Genomic DNA, 15,965 nt, shown 5'->3' with positions numbered 1-15,965 from the left:
AACTTGCATCAAGTTCAATAATAAATCAAATAAGTGTTATAACTTGCATCAAGTTCAATAATAAATCAAAAAAAGTGTTATAACTTGCATCAAGTTCAATAATAAATCAAAAAAGTGTTATAACTTGCATCAAGTTCAATAATAAATCAAAGTGTTATAACTTGCATCACGTTCAATAATAAATCAAAAAAAGTGTTATAACTTGCATCAAGTTCAATAATAAATCAAATAACTTGCATCAAGTTCAATAATAAATCAAAAAAAGTGTTATAACTTGCATCAAGTTCAATAATAAATAAAACAAAAGTGTTATAACTTGCATCAAGTTCAATAATAAAAAAAAGTGTTATAACTTGCATCAAGTTCAATAATAAATCAAATAAAAGTGTTATAACTTGCATCAAGTTCAATAATAAATCAAATAACTTGCATCAAGTTCAATAATAAATCAAAAAAGTGTTATAACTTGCATCAAGTTCAATAATAAATAAAACAAAAGTGTTATAACTTGCATCAAGTTCAATAATAAATCAAAAAAAGTGTTAACTTGCATCAAGTTCAATAATAAATAAAACAAAAGTGTTATGACTTGCATCAAGTTCAATAATCAATCAAAAAAAGTGTTATAACTTGCATCAAGTTCAATAATAAATCAAATAACTTGCATCAAGTTCAATAATAAATACAATATAAGTGCCACTTTGCAATCTTTGCAAAAAAAAAAAGGAGGAGCTATGCATTTGGCAAGGCAGGACAAGTGACAGCACTTTCCCCCAGGAGAGCCACCTTGCTTCACTGTGAAACAGCACGGCTGTATGATCAGCTCCCATTTCCTCACACAGTGCAGAGAACAGTCGCGCTTTCAGTGGTCGTGTTTTGATCAAATTTACCGCGCTCACAACATGTTAAAACCTCATTGAGTTCGGGGCTGAGCTGCCTTGACGCGAGTGCTTCCCGATGAATGACACAGTGTGTGCCCGTCACATTTTTGTTTCTCTGCAGGCGCTGGCTCTGGCTCGACGACCTTTGAGGTGCGAGTCACAAATGTATATATTTGTGTAATTGTGGTCCACACATTAGCCTGCTACCCATCCGCGCGAAAGTTTGTTCCGCTTAGCCCCGCCCCCATTAGTTACTGTTGCTATGTCTGTCAAACTTTCGCTCGTACCGAGAAATATAAAGCCTACAGTAAAAATAAGTACCGGTAATTTCCATTTATTTATATAGCGGATTCCACAGACAGAATCACAAAGTGATTTACAGTGTGTATAGAAAATGAAAACATAGTAAAAAAAAATAATCTAAGAATATAATAATTAAAAAAAAAAATTTAAAGTGAAATTTCCTCCCGTTCCTCGCGCCCCACCTGTCATGTCTCTATTCCCCACCAGTGGGGCGCGCCCCACACTTTGAGAAACGCTGCATTAGAAGAAGACAGCCTGACGTTTCCTTTAACTTGGACACACACATCTATACCCTTGGCCATTCTAAGACAGTCATTTCCAGAAGTAAGCGCATCCTGTGAGAAGCCTCCATTTTACTAATGGAGGCAAAAATGTGTGGAATAAAAATTTAAATACAAAATTTCTGTCAACAAAGATTTGCGTCAGCTTTTGATAGTAGGCTAATATAGACACGTACATCATGTGTTGCCTTCATTATAACACTTTCATAAGGCTTTTAATTTTTCGCGGATCCAGATGGATTGTCTTTTTGTATTTTTAGTCCAATATGGCTCTTTCAACATTTTGGGTTGCCGACCCCTGGCTTAGACAGACAATGATGTAGTTCCTTGTACTGCCCTTGTATTGATGTAAGTGAGAAATACGAGAGTCAAGAAGAGGAAAGTGAAATAATATGAAGAATCTTTTGATCTTCCATGGAATGTAATAATGGGACGTGGGCACGCTTTCAAAAATAATCTGCCTCAATTTCATAATTACTCTGTGCTGGGCTTTCACGCAATTAGCATGTTAATTAACCCAAAACCACTGTGTGCGTGCGTTTAGGGATGAGGGATTTTTTGATGAAAGTGGATCAAATAGGAAACAGCAGGAAAGTGCACAGAATGGTAAGAGAAGTGAAAGTGTTTGCTGAGTGACAAACATATTGGGAATGTGTGAAAGAGGACGCTTGTGTGGCCATCGGAGGACTGAGCAAAGGTTACTCCTGTTAAAGCACCGGTGTCAAACTCAAGACCCGGGGGCCAGATCTGGCCCGCCACATCATTTTGAATGGCCCGTGAAAGCCTGGAAATAATATGCATCAATGAAGTACTTTATCTTTCTTTCTTTTTTTTATTTTGACAGGGAAAAAAATGCATGCAATTTCTTTTAAACTGTATCTATCTAAGGCCCAAAACATCATAAGGGATCCATCTCACCCCGGACATAAACTTTTTGAACTGCTGCCCTCGGGCAGGAGATACAGGACAATAAAATGCCGGACAAACAGATTTAAGAACACTTTTTACCCAAGACCAATAGTGTCGCTGAACACAAGGCATAAAAAAGAATGACTGTGCATGTGAGCTGTGTGCTTGGTATTTTATGTATTATTTTTAGAGGTGTCCGATAATATCGGACTGCTGATATTATCGGCCGATAAATGCTTTGAAATGTAATATCGGGAATGATCGGTTTCAAAAAGTAAAATGTATGACTTTATAAAACGCCGCAGTACGGAGTGGTACACGGACGTAGGGAGAAGTACAGAGCAGTTGCGTCTCCGAGTCATACTTGCCAACCCTCCCGATTTTCATGGGAGACTCCCAAATTTCAGTGCCCCTCCCGTAAATCTCCCGGGGCAACCATTCTCCCGAATTTCTCCCGATTTCCACCCAGACAACAATATTGGGGGCGTGCATTAAAGGCACTGCCTTTGCGTGCCGGCCCAATCACATAATATCAACGGCTTTTCACACAAAAAAGGAAATGCAATGCATACTTGGTCAACAGGTCACACTGAGGGTGGCCGTATGAACAACTTTAACACTGTTACAAATATGCGCCACACTGTGAACCCACACCAAACAAGAATGACAAACAGATTTCGGGAGAACATCCGCACCGTAACACAACATAAACACAACAGAACAAATACCCAGAACCCCTTGCAGCACTAACTCTTCCGGAACGCTACAATATACACCCCCTGCTCCCCAACCCCACCCACCTCAACCTCCTCATGCTCTCTCAGGTAGAGCATGTCCCAAATTCCAAGCTGCTGTTTTGAGGCATGTTAAAAAAAATAATGCACTTTGTGACTTCAATAATAAATATGGCAGTGCCATGTTGGCATTTTTTTCCAAAACTTGACTTGATTTATTTTTGGAAAACCTTGTTACATTGTTTAATGCATCCAGCGGGGCATCACAGCAAAATTAGGCATAATAATGTGTTAATTCCACAACTGTATATATCGGTATCGGTTGATATCGGAATCGGTAATTAAGAGTTGGACAATATCAGAATATTGGATATCGGCAAAAAAGCCATTATCGGACATCTGTAATTATTTTTATCTATTTATCTGAGTACCATGTTCTTATGTTTTTTATGTGTCATTATAAATTTGCACTAAATTAGTTTGCTTGCAATTTCGTTGTACAATGTACAATGACAATAAATATATATTCTATTCTAATGCAACAGATGTTATATTATCATACATTCGAAACATTTTTTGGGGTAAAAACATACGTAAATATCTACTTAGCCGTATGATTTCAAAAGCGAGTTATCCATCAAATTGTATGCTGTAAACATGACAATATATACTTTTTTAAAACAGCTCGGTCTTCAGAATCCTACCGTAAGAAAAAAAACTGTGCTACCATTTTTACATTTACCATATTTTTTTATGCAACAAAACTAACAAAAAACTGGTGGCTCAATCACCAGAATTTTACAGTAAAATAGAGTGTGACCATTTTACTGTAAATTTTATGGTAAAATTCTGGTGATTGAGCGGCCAGTTTTTTGTTAATTTTGTTGCATAAAAAAATACGGTTGTACATATCTAGCATCTAGTCGATACTACTATGATTACATCGGTATTTTTTAGCATCACACAATCTTTTTCCCATTTTTTTAAATGAGATAAGCTCCAGCACCCCCCGCGACACCGAACGGGACGAGCGGTAGAAAATGGATGGATGGGATGGATTATGTTTATGAAGTCAGTAAATACATCTCTGGACACATGAGAACTTTGATTATGACCAATGTACGATCCTGTAACTACTTGGTATCGCATCGATACCTACATTTGTGGTATCATCCAAAATTAATGTAAAGTTTCAAACAACAGAAGAAGAATTAGTGATTAATACATTTGAACAGAAGTGTATATAGAACATGTTGAAACGGGAAAAAAAAGATATTAAGAGTAAATGCCCAAGTGGATTAATAATACATTTTTACAACTTGTCCCTCATAATTTTGGCAAAATAGAATGAGAAATCAATGACGTCATTCTCTAATTGCTGTATTTTATTTTTTATTATTTATGGACGCTGTGGGAATTTTCAGCAAAAAAAAGGGAAATAATTGTGGACTTTATCAAGTTTTACTTTAGTGAGATCTTGTTATAATTTTGTCATTTAATAAAAATAAACTCAATAGGCATATTTTGCGTAAATATTTTTGTAAATGAAGGCAGCAAATGCACTTGAATATAAATGTGAATTAAACCGTAGTCCCAAATCAGCATATGCAGGTTAGCCTAATAGTTCATCTGTTTAGAAGTCGGAGGCTATTTACTAAATAAACGCAGCTGTCATTCGGACTGTAAGGATATTTAATAATCAATAAATCATCACACACACTTAGAATACACTGGCAATGCTTCAAATACATTAAAGTGCTATTTTTTTTTTTTTTTAAACCCACTGGCATTGACTTCTGCAACTAAGATAGTGGCGCAGAAAATAGCTTAAAATCACAACAAACAGAAAACCTAAAGCAGAAGACACCCTTTCAAAGTAAAATGTTTCATAATAAAAGCTGTCGTATAAACATGCATGGGCATGGGGAATTCTTAAAAGGTAGCATTAAATCTATTTGTATATATATATATATATATATATATATATATATATATATATATATATATATATATGTGGGGTATATATACATACATATATACATACATATGTGTGTGTATATATATATATATATATATATACTGTATATATATATATAAGTATCAGATATACAGTACAAATGTATGGAAAACACTACACATGATGTACCTCTGTTTTTTAGTAACATGCATTAGAACACAGGAGATAATATTTAAAGAGCACGAGCTCAACGCACTTGATGCATTGTTTGACACTGAAGCAGTGAACTGTGAGGTGTGTGTGTGTGTGTGTGTGTGTGTGTGTGTGTGTGTGTGTGTGTGTGTGTGTGTGTGTGTGTGTGTGTGTGTGTGTGTGTGTGTGTGGCTGCAGTATGAGTTGGTGGTTGCAAAGTGGCGATATTGTAACAATTTTAGACCAAAAACAGGATGAGATACATTTCATGGTCATTCGAAAAGACCAAATTCACACTTGCCGGCGTGCAAGTGCACACACTAAAAATAACCTTGACTGGGAGAGAAAGTAGCTGTGGCTCACTCACCGATCATGTGATTTGCAACATGAATCTGGATCTCCCGCTCGGTCTCAAACGTCATTTGGCACTTAATACACTGGTAGGTCTTTTTCTGGGAAAGACAGAAACAAAGTTGCAAGGTGAGTTGAGGTTAATTGTTACGAAAAAGATCCAGTAATAAATGTTTTCTAACTGTGATACCATGATAGAATGTACCGGATTATAAGGCACACTGCTGATGAGCGGGTCTATTCAGGTCTATTTTCATACCATGGGCGCACCGCATTTAAGGGCTCATATTATGATTTTTTTCTTGTGGTCTACATAACATGTGATGGTGGTTCTTTGGTCAAACATAGATGATGTTTTACAGATCATCTTCAAGTCGCTTTCTGACAGTCGCTTCAGGATGCGGCGTTTTGTGGGCAGTCTTATTTACGTGGCTCACCTTCGACAGCGTTTTCTCCCCGTCATCTTTGTTGTAGCGGTGTAGCCTTCAAGGACGGGAGTCTACAAAGGCGGACGCGCGCAAGTTTGCAGGACTTATGCAGATCCCAAATACACATCAGCAGGTACCACAAGGTAATAAAAATTGGTTTTACATAATATTGCAAAACAAAACGCCAGATAATATGTCTGCTAATGGGTGCCATTTTGCAGTTCTTATACACACACCATAATAATAATACTCAGATTTTGAATCCCAGTACATCTGACTATGGTAGCTGTAATGCGCCGACAATCCCTCAAGCGGCACGGCTTTGTAGCTTACCAAAGTCGTATTAAAACGTTTTGACAGATTTTTGAGGCCGTGTGGAATGTTCTATATTTTCAATGTAACATTTAAAGTTTTGGTGTCGTTTACTGCCATCATATTGTAGCCTACATGTATCTCTTATGTATGACTGCCATCTACTGGTCACACTTATCATTACACAATGTACCAAATAAAATAGCTTCGAGGTCGGTAAGCACAACCAGAATTATTCCGTACGTTAGGCGCACCGATTTATAAGGCGCACTGTCGATTTTTGAGAAAATTAAAGGATTTTAAAGGGCAACATTATCACCAGACCTATGTAAGCGTCAATATATACCTTGATGTTGCAGAAAAAAGACCATATATTTTTTTAACCGATTTCCGAACTCTAAATGGGTGAATTTTGGCGAATTAAACGCCTTTCTATTATTCGCTCTCGGAGCAGATGTGACGTCACGTTGTGACGTCACATCGGGAAGCAATCCGCCATTTTCTCACTTTCGTCGGTGTGTTGTCGGAGGGTGTAACAACACGAACAGGGACGGATTCAAGTTGCACCAGTGGCCCAAAGATGCGAAATTGGCAAGAAATTGGACGAAATTTGTTCAAAGTACGAAGGTGTGGGGAAAGCCGACGAAATGGTCAGTCGTTTGTTTCGCACACTTTACCGACGAAAGCTATGGTACGACAGAGATGGCAACCGTCCCTTATGCCACCGAAGATGATCAAGAGAAGAATATCGACCCTAGCTTCCCTGGCATGCTGATATCAACTCCAAAACTGGACAGATCAGCTTTCAGGAAAAGAGAGCGGATGAGCGTATGTCTACAGAATATATCAATTGATGAAAACTTTATTCATTACTCGCGGTTTTACGTAAATTATTATACATAAACTGTGTTTACCAATAATTTAGCTAAAAAACATTTTTTTTTTTCAATCATTCGAGTATATTCGGGTAGTCTTGTGTAATGCAGTATTTTGTGTCTATTTAGGTATGGTTAACCTGAGTGCTAAAATCGTGGAAAAATATATGTTCTTAGCGCGCCTGAAATGGGCTGTCTGCACTCTCAAAGTGCATGTTGTTGCCAAATGTATTTCATATGCTGTAAACCTAGTTCATAGTTGTTAGTTTCCTTTAATGCCAAACAAACACATACCAATCGTTAGTAAGAAGGCAATCGCCAAATTCGTCCTCGCTTTCTCCCGTGTCGCTGGCGGTCGTGTCGTTTTCGCTTGCATACGGTTCAAACCGATATGGCTCAATATCTTCAGTTTCTTCTTCAATTTCGTTTTCGCTACCTGCCTCCACACTACAACCATCCGTTTCAATACATGCGTAATCTGTTGAATCGCTTAAGCCGCTGAAATCCGAGTCTGAATCCGAGCTAATGTCGCTATAGCTTGCTGTTCTATGCGCCATGTTTGTTTGTGTTGGCATCACTATGTGACGTCACAGGAAAATGGACGGGTGTATATAACGATGGTTAAAATCAGGCACTTTGAAGCTTTTTTTTAGGGATATTGCGTGATGGGTAACATTTTGAAAAAAACTTCGAAAAATAAAATAAGCCACTGGGAACTGATTTTTAATGGTTTTAACCCTTCTGAAATTGTGATAATGTTCCCCTTTAAGTGCGCCTTATAGTCCGAAATATACGGTAAGTCATTTACTCACAGACATCCAAATATTACAGGTTAAAGCAATGAATGTGAAACAGCCAGTCACCTAACAGATTCATAAATCTACATAAAAAGTGACAGGAACAAAGACGGCGAGAAGCAAAGGACCCGATTATTCATTCATTGCACACTGTGATCACTCAAGCACAAACACAAATACACAAAGGCCCAAACACCACTGTCTCTTTCCCTGTTGCACCTTGGTAGACTTACAAACACACACAAACACACACACACACACACGCACACAAACACAAATCCTAGTTGGTCGTCTCTCTGCTGTCAGACGATGTAGAAACAAGGTGCGTGTAAGATAAAAGGGTCCCTGAAAACACACCCACTCCAACATACATGCAGCAGCTCCCAGAGAGCCCGACTGTCTATATCAACTATAGCACACATCGTGCCACAGCACCCAAAACAACAACTGCAGAACACAAATGTGTGAATTTTTAATTTGTACGTTTTCACACGAGCTTTAACTATGACCAATGTTACCTTTAATTTGTCATATGTGTGAGCCAACGCAAAAACACCCTGAGTATTGAGTGGAATACATGTGGCCATACCAAACCTGACATACCAATTTAAATGTCTCGTTATAATCAAGTGACAGTAGTCATTTTCTATTATTTAGATTATTTTCTAATATAATCCAATCCAATCCACTTGATTTTTATAGAGCACATGTAAACAACAAAAAATGTTTCCAAAGTGCTGCACAAAAAATATTAAAAACAAGATTCAAATACTATCCTTAGCTCCACCAATGACTGAATTAAAACAAAATAAATACATATAAAACCAATGTAAAAACAGTATAAAAATAAATATGATTAAAAGGGTAAAACCAATTAAAACAATAAATAGAAATAAAAATGTAAAAACACAGAAGACCATGGCCTAGTGGTTAGAGTGTGTAAGTAGGTTGTGAGTTCAAACCCCGGCCGAGTCATACCAAAGACTATAAAAATGGGACCCATTACCTCCCTGCATCAGCATCAAGGGTTGGAATTGGGGGGTTAAATCACCAAAAATGATTACCGGGCACGGCCACCGCTGCTGCTCACTGCTCCCCTCACCTCCCAGGGGGTGATCAAGGGTGATGGGTTAAATGCAGAGAATAATTCCGCCACACCTAGTGTGTGTGTGACAATCATTGGTACTTTAACTTTAACTTAACACAACTCACGTAGTGTTAAAAGCCAGAGAATAAAAGTGGGTCTTAAGACAAGACTTAAAAGACTCCACTGTCTAATATAAGTGATTTAGCCTACTTAAACTTGTTTTTTTTATCAGCTATGTACTATAGTATTTTATGCCTGGGTGTGGGTTTGGAAAGATTGTATACCCCTTTCAGAAAACACATTTACTTCCCTTTAAATCATTCACATGTTGCACAATGAGATGTAAGCCTGGGATAAAGTGTACTTACTGTCTGTAAAATATATATTTTTATTAGCTTTCCTGTAATCTAATAACAGCATTTCAGGATTAATATTCATAAATGAACATTCTTGATAAATGACAGGAGCAAAAGCACATATCTGATTAGGGAGTCATAGTGTAACGACCCGGAATTACATTTTATGTGTGGTGTTGGAGTTGTTCGACTTTTTGTGTGGCCATAAACGCATCAGTGAGAGACAGCTGTTGATATGACCGATAACAAAGAGTTGCTTTAGGCTTGGTTTTGCTAAATAGAAGTATTTTACTCATGTTTTTGATGTGGTTATGGCCGCTAAATAATTTCGATAAACAATGGGATCCATGGAATTCCTGACCTCCTTAAAGTGTCTCGACACGCGTGAGCAATGCGCAATTGCACCTTAGAGGGAACGTTGACTATAGGGCTGCAACAACTAATCGATTAAATCGATTATAAAAATAGTTGGCGATTAATTTAGTCATCGATTCGTTGGATCTATGCTATGCGCATGCGCAGAGGCTACTTTTTATTTATTTATTTATTTTATAAACCTTTATTTATAAACTGCAACATTTACAAACAGCTGAGAAACCCATCCATCCATCCATCCATTTTCTACCGCTTGTCCCTTTTGGGGTCGCTGGAGCCTACCCTGGACAAGTCGCCACCTCATCGCAGGGCCAACACAGATAGACAGACAACATTCACACTCACATTCACAAACAATAATCAAAATAAGTATGGTGCCAGTATGCTGTTTTTTTCTCAATACAATACTGGAAAGGATAGAAATGTAGTTTGTCTCTTTTATCCGATTGTTAATCGATTAATCGAATTAATAATCGACAGATTCATCGATTATCAAATTAGTTGTTAGTTGCAGCCCTAGTTGATTATGACCAACACTGGGTCATCTTTTTCTCACCTTAGGAGCGGGTGAAGCCTCGGCCTTTTTCCCGGCTGAGCTTTCAGGGCTGACATCGGGGTGATCGGTCTGGACATGACTCTCCAAGTCCTCCACGCTTTCGAACTTCACCCCACACTCAGGACACCTCAGCCCGGACACAGGCTTCTCCCCCTGCGTGTCCCCTGGTGTGAGAGCCCCTCCTTGGTTGGGGCTATGGCCGTTAGTGCCCCTAATGGTAGTCAAAATTAATTGAGTTTAATAAACACAGACCATTGGAGGGAAAAAGTCAAAGATCATTGCAAACAGAGTGGTACCTTGGTTTCAGTACTACGGTCTAACACAGTGGTTCTCAAATGGGGGTACGCGTACCCCTGGGGGTACTTGAAGGTATGCCAAGGGGTACGTGAGATTTTTTTCAAAATATTCTAAAAATAGCAACAATTCAAAAATCCTTTATAAATATAAATAAAAACCTATCTTTTTTTCCAAATAGTTCAAGAAAGACCACTACAATGAGAAATATTTTGCACTGTTATACAATTTAATAAATCAGAAACTGATGACATAGTGCTGTATTTTACTTCTTTATCTCTTTTTTTCAACCAAAAATGCTTTGCTCTGATTAGGGGGTACCGGTACTTGAATTTAAAAAAAATTCACAGGGGGTACATCACTGAAAAAAGGTTGAGAACCACTGATCTAACACACTGCAAAAACTGAAATCTAAGTACCGGTAAGATGAAATATCTCAAATAAGGGTGATATTTGCTTATTTTCTGTCTGATAAGATAATTCTTCTCACTAAACAGATTTTATGTTAGAGTGTTTTACTTGTTTTAAGTGTTTTAGTCCTAAATGATCTCAGTAAGATATTACAGCTTGTTGCTGAGATTTGATGACCTATATTGAGTAAAACATGCTGGAAACTAGAATATCAACTGTTGCAAAGCTGTGTCATCAACACTCACAAGTATAAAACTACTTTTTTAAAGTAATCATTTCTTATTTCAAGCATGAAAAAAAAAAATCATGACTTTGACACAATTGTGTTTCATTAAAACAGATGACAGCCAAATTGACTTTGCTGTTTTATTTTCAATGAAACAATAGAAAATACGTACTCATATAGTAGTACAGTTGTTTTTAGTGAGAATATACTTATTTTAAGGTATTTTTGGGTTCATTGAGGTTAGCTAATTTTACTTGTTTTGGAAAGTCTTGACAAGCCAAATGTTCTTGTTTTATTGGCAGATAATTGTAGTTCAAATAAAATACACCTAATTTTTGTTCTTGTTTTTGAACACTGACTTTTTGCAGTGCGGGGATTTCAAACTGGTTTTCATTGAGGGCCACATCAGAGGGCCGCTTGTAACAGCGAATAATGTATGAATTTGCCTCTGGATTTCATTATTAATTAGATTAATTTTTTTTAAGTAGACTATTGATTTCACAGTAAAAACTTGACATATACAAAATGTTACTGTAAAATAGTGTTGTTGTTTTTTATTTCTAAAACATTTTATGGTGAATATAAAAACCGTACCACTGTTTTGTTTTTAACGGAAAAAGCTGGCAGGTTAGTTGCCAGAATTTTACTATTACATTTAAATTGGTTTTTACAACATTATATTGTTAATGGAAAAACAGTACAGGTTCCTTTTTTATTCTGGCAACTTAGCTGCCGGTTTTTCTGCCGTAAAAACAAATGTATCGTATTGAATCGAATCGATGTCAATTGAATCATTACACCCCTGGTAAGTTCTGATTGGTTTGGTCCAATCTAATGGCATAAACTACTGTAGTATTGATAGCAGAGTCTTGTCCTGTCCTGTCCTGGGCATGACGTTAAAGTGCATCCGGCAGTCGAGGCTCCTCTATGGGGTCTTGGGGCACTAGGAGGTTAACCCCTTTACTACTGTTACCCCAGGTGGCCCTTGGCAAAGGCCTAGTACCTGTCTGCCCTCCTAGCCAGGGATACGGTGAAGACTTCAACGGCGGAGCACGCGGAAGACAGTAGATTTAAGAACTACCACAACGGCTGCGATGGCAGAAGAAGGCTGCAGCAGAAAAGGGTCCACAGTCGTCTTGGACTCCATGCCACTGGACCCTGACCCCATTCTGTCAAGGATCGTGTGGTGACACAGGCATCCTCCATAAAGGTATACACCCCTACCAGAAGGATCGTCATACTCGTTCGAGTGACCGCCGATGATGATTGATCGCAGAGGTGAGACGATTGAAGAGCCTAGCGGACGCCACGTTTGTACTTTGCTACGAGTTGTAAGTTGAATTCAACAGTGTTTCTCGTCTTCTTTATCTTCCTGTAACTTTATTTAGCCCCATGGTGGACTACTCTGCGGTAAAAAAGTACATAGACCGAGTCACCAAATTCTTTGTTTTGGCACTCGATTCTGCGGAACTGCAAACTGACTAGCTTATGGCGCACTATGTAAGACATCGCACGAAAACCGGGACAAACTGTTGGCAAAGTTTTTTATAGAAACCAAAGGAAAAGTGGGGCGTACAAAAACCGAGGTACCACTGTGATATGTATGCATGTACTGTATGCAGCCATATGACATCTTATTGTATCTAGAGCAGTGGTTCTTAACCTTGTTGGAGGTATCGAACCCCACCAGTTTCATATGCGCATTCACCGAACCCTTCTTTAGTGACCCACATATGCGGTCCTCTCCAAGGTTTCTCATAGTCATTCACATCGACGTCCCACTGGGGTGAGTTTTTCCTTGCCCTTATGTGGGCTCTGTACCGAGGATGTCGTTGTGGCTTGTGCAGCCCTTTGAGACACTTGTGATTTAGGGCTATATAAATAAACATTGATTGATTGATTGATTGATAGTGACAAATAAAATGTTTTTTTTCAAATTCAAGACAAAGTTATATGTTTTTGGTAACACTTTAGTATGGGTAACATATTGTAAGTAACAAAGACTTACTTTAGAGTTATTTGGACACTCGGGGAACATATTCTAAGTAATAAAGACTTAATTTAGAGTCATTTGGTTAGGGTTAGGGCCAGGGTTAGAGGGTTAGGGTTATAATAAGGCCATGCCGAATAAGTACTTAATAATGACTAGTTAAGAGCCAATATGTTACTAATTTGCATGTTAATAAGCAACTAATTAATGGTGAATATGTTCTCCATATCCAACCGGAACTTCTCTACCTCGCGCACTAGCTCAGGCTCCTTCCCCCCCGGCGAGGTGACGTTCCACGTCCCAAGAGCTAGCTTCTGTAGCCGAGGATCGTACCGCCAAGTGCCCTGCCTTCGGCTGCCGCCCAGCTCACATTGCACCCGACCTCTATGGCCCCTGCTATGGGTGGTGAGCCCATTGGAGGGGGGACCCACGTTGCCTCTTCGGGCTGTGCCCGGCCGGGCCCCATGGGGACAGGCCCGGCCACCAGGCGCTCGCCATCGTGCCCCAACTCCGGGCCTGGCTTTTTGCAGATGATGTGGTCCTGATGGCTTCATCTGGCCAGGATCTTCAGCTCTCACTGGATCGGTTCGCAGCTGAGTGTGAAGCGACTGGGATGAGAATCAGCACCTCCAAGTCCGAGTCCATGGTTCTCGCCCGGAAAAAGGTGGAGTGCCATCTCCGGGTTGAGGAGGAGATCTTGCCCCAAGTGGAGGAGTTCAAGTACCTCGGAGTCTAGTTCACGAGTGAGGGAAGAGTGGATCGTGAGATCGACAGGCGGATCGGTGCGGCGTCTTCAGTAATGCGGACGCTGTATCGATCCGTTGTGGTGAAGAAGGAGCTGAGCCGGAAGGCAAAGCTCTCAATTTACCGGTCGATCTACGTTCCCATCCTCACCTATGGTCATGAGCTTTGGGTTATGACCGAAAGGACAAGATCACGGGTACAAGTGGCCGATATGAGTTTCCTCCGCCGGGTGGCGGGGCTCTCCCTTAGAGATAGGGTGAGAAGCTCTGGCATCCGGGGGGAGCTCAAAGTAAAGCCGCTGCTCCTCCACATCGAGAGGAGCCAGATGAGGTGGTTCGGGCATCTGGTCAGCATGCCACCCGAGCGCCTCCCTAGGGAGGTGTTTAGGGCACGTCCGACTGGTAGGAGGCCACGAGGAAGACCCAGGACACGTTGGGAAGACTATGTCTCCCGGCTGGCCTGGGAACGCCTCGGGATCCCCCGGGAGGAGCTGGACGAAGTGGCTGGGGAGAGGGAAGTCTGGGCTTCCCTGCTTAGGCTGCTGCCCCCGCGACCCGACCTCGGATAAGCGGAGGAAGATAGATGGATGGATGGATTGATGGATGTTCCCCATACTAAAGTGTTACCATGTTTTTTTACTGGTGCATAAAATGAACCATGCATGAACATCACCTTGTTCAAACAACAAAACCAACACAGTCCATAAACTCACAACAAATTACACACCTGCAAATCACTCAGCTGTTGCCGTATCCGTAATACGCCGATAGGGAGAAGTTAGTATTTACACGATGAGTCGGGTGTGTTTTGACCTCCGCCGAACCCCTGAGGCCGACTCACCGAACCCCTAGGGTTCCATCGAACCCAGGTTAAGAACCACTGATCTAGTATGACCCTATATTTCAATGCAACTTTAAAAATCTAATAGCCATATGCAGTATCACTTTGCGGTCTTGTGTTGCATCTAAAGTGTGTTACCTGCTCATGCAGCTGGCACAGAGGCCATAAGGCAGGCCGTTCACGTCCAGCTTCACCAGCTCCCCTTTGTTCTTAAACTCCTTGAGACAAAAAGCACACTTATAAAACTTGTGCTGCTGCAGCTGCCCGTTGGGGGAGGAAGACGCCGAGCCGTTTCCTGCTGCGTTCCCTAGTCCCCCTCCGGTTGGTCCAAGAGTGGAGCCGGTGGAGAGTTTCTGCATGTGGAAAGTGCCGTGGATCTTAAGCTCCAGGGTGGAGGTGACGGTCTGCATGCAGACTACACAGCGGAAGCCCGTGAGGGAGTTTCTGAGGTCAGGGTGCATCTGGCAGTGCTCTATAAACTCCTCCTCGCTATGCAGCGGCATCTTACAGATTCGACAGGTTCCTGTGTCCAGGCTCTTACTGTGGGTCACCTGTGGAAGGTAGAGAGTGAAAAGTGATCATGTGCTGGACATAGATGTCATAGTTAAGCAGTCCCCCCAGGAATTGGTGATGTTGGGATTAACTTAATATTATCTGCAGTAGTAGAGAAATAAATAACACAAAAAATGGCTACAACAACCATAATGAGAAAAAATTAAAGTACAGTAGCACAGTAGGCCCAAGTATTCATCAAACACCACCACAATGACCAATACCAAAGTGCAGTAGCGCAGTAGGCCCAAGCATCCATCAAGCAACAAATAAATAATTGATTTAACTTAATATATGGAGGACTACAGAAATATAAATAACACAAAAATGGCTACCACAGTGCCAATTCACACAAATTCAACCAATCACAACTTTGTCTAATGCCTGCAACATCCGCACACAATTTGGCCAATCGGCGCCATTTTCACGAATCAAGTTTTTGTATGAGCGGCGCTTAAACGCAACAATCAAAACTTAGGTTTATTTCCTATGTAGACTACGCAGGCATGGCAAT

The 15,965-nt window shown here is 40.1% G+C and overlaps 1 protein-coding gene across 5 annotated transcripts in view; it reads right to left on the bottom strand.

Moving 5' to 3' along the window:
* Positions 1-15,965, bottom strand: part of znf423 (zinc finger protein 423) — a 292,736-nt gene that overhangs the window by 180,930 nt on the left and 95,841 nt on the right. For all 5 annotated transcript variants that reach the window (XM_061970271.2, XM_061970270.2, XM_061970273.2 and 2 more), the window contains 3 exons: positions 15,038-15,450; positions 10,395-10,605; positions 5,625-5,709 (listed from right to left, as the gene is read on the bottom strand). In XM_061970271.2, the coding sequence (XP_061826255.1) occupies positions 5,625-5,709; positions 10,395-10,605; positions 15,038-15,450 (709 nt within the window). The remainder of the gene's footprint in view (positions 1-5,624; positions 5,710-10,394; positions 10,606-15,037; positions 15,451-15,965) is intronic.

This window comes from Nerophis lumbriciformis, linkage group LG10 (genome assembly GCF_033978685.3).
Source record: "Nerophis lumbriciformis linkage group LG10, RoL_Nlum_v2.1, whole genome shotgun sequence".
NCBI lineage: Eukaryota > Metazoa > Chordata > Actinopteri > Syngnathiformes > Syngnathidae > Nerophis > Nerophis lumbriciformis.
Note: the sequence above shows the minus strand (reverse complement) of the source record. Positions and strands in the feature narration are given on the sequence as shown.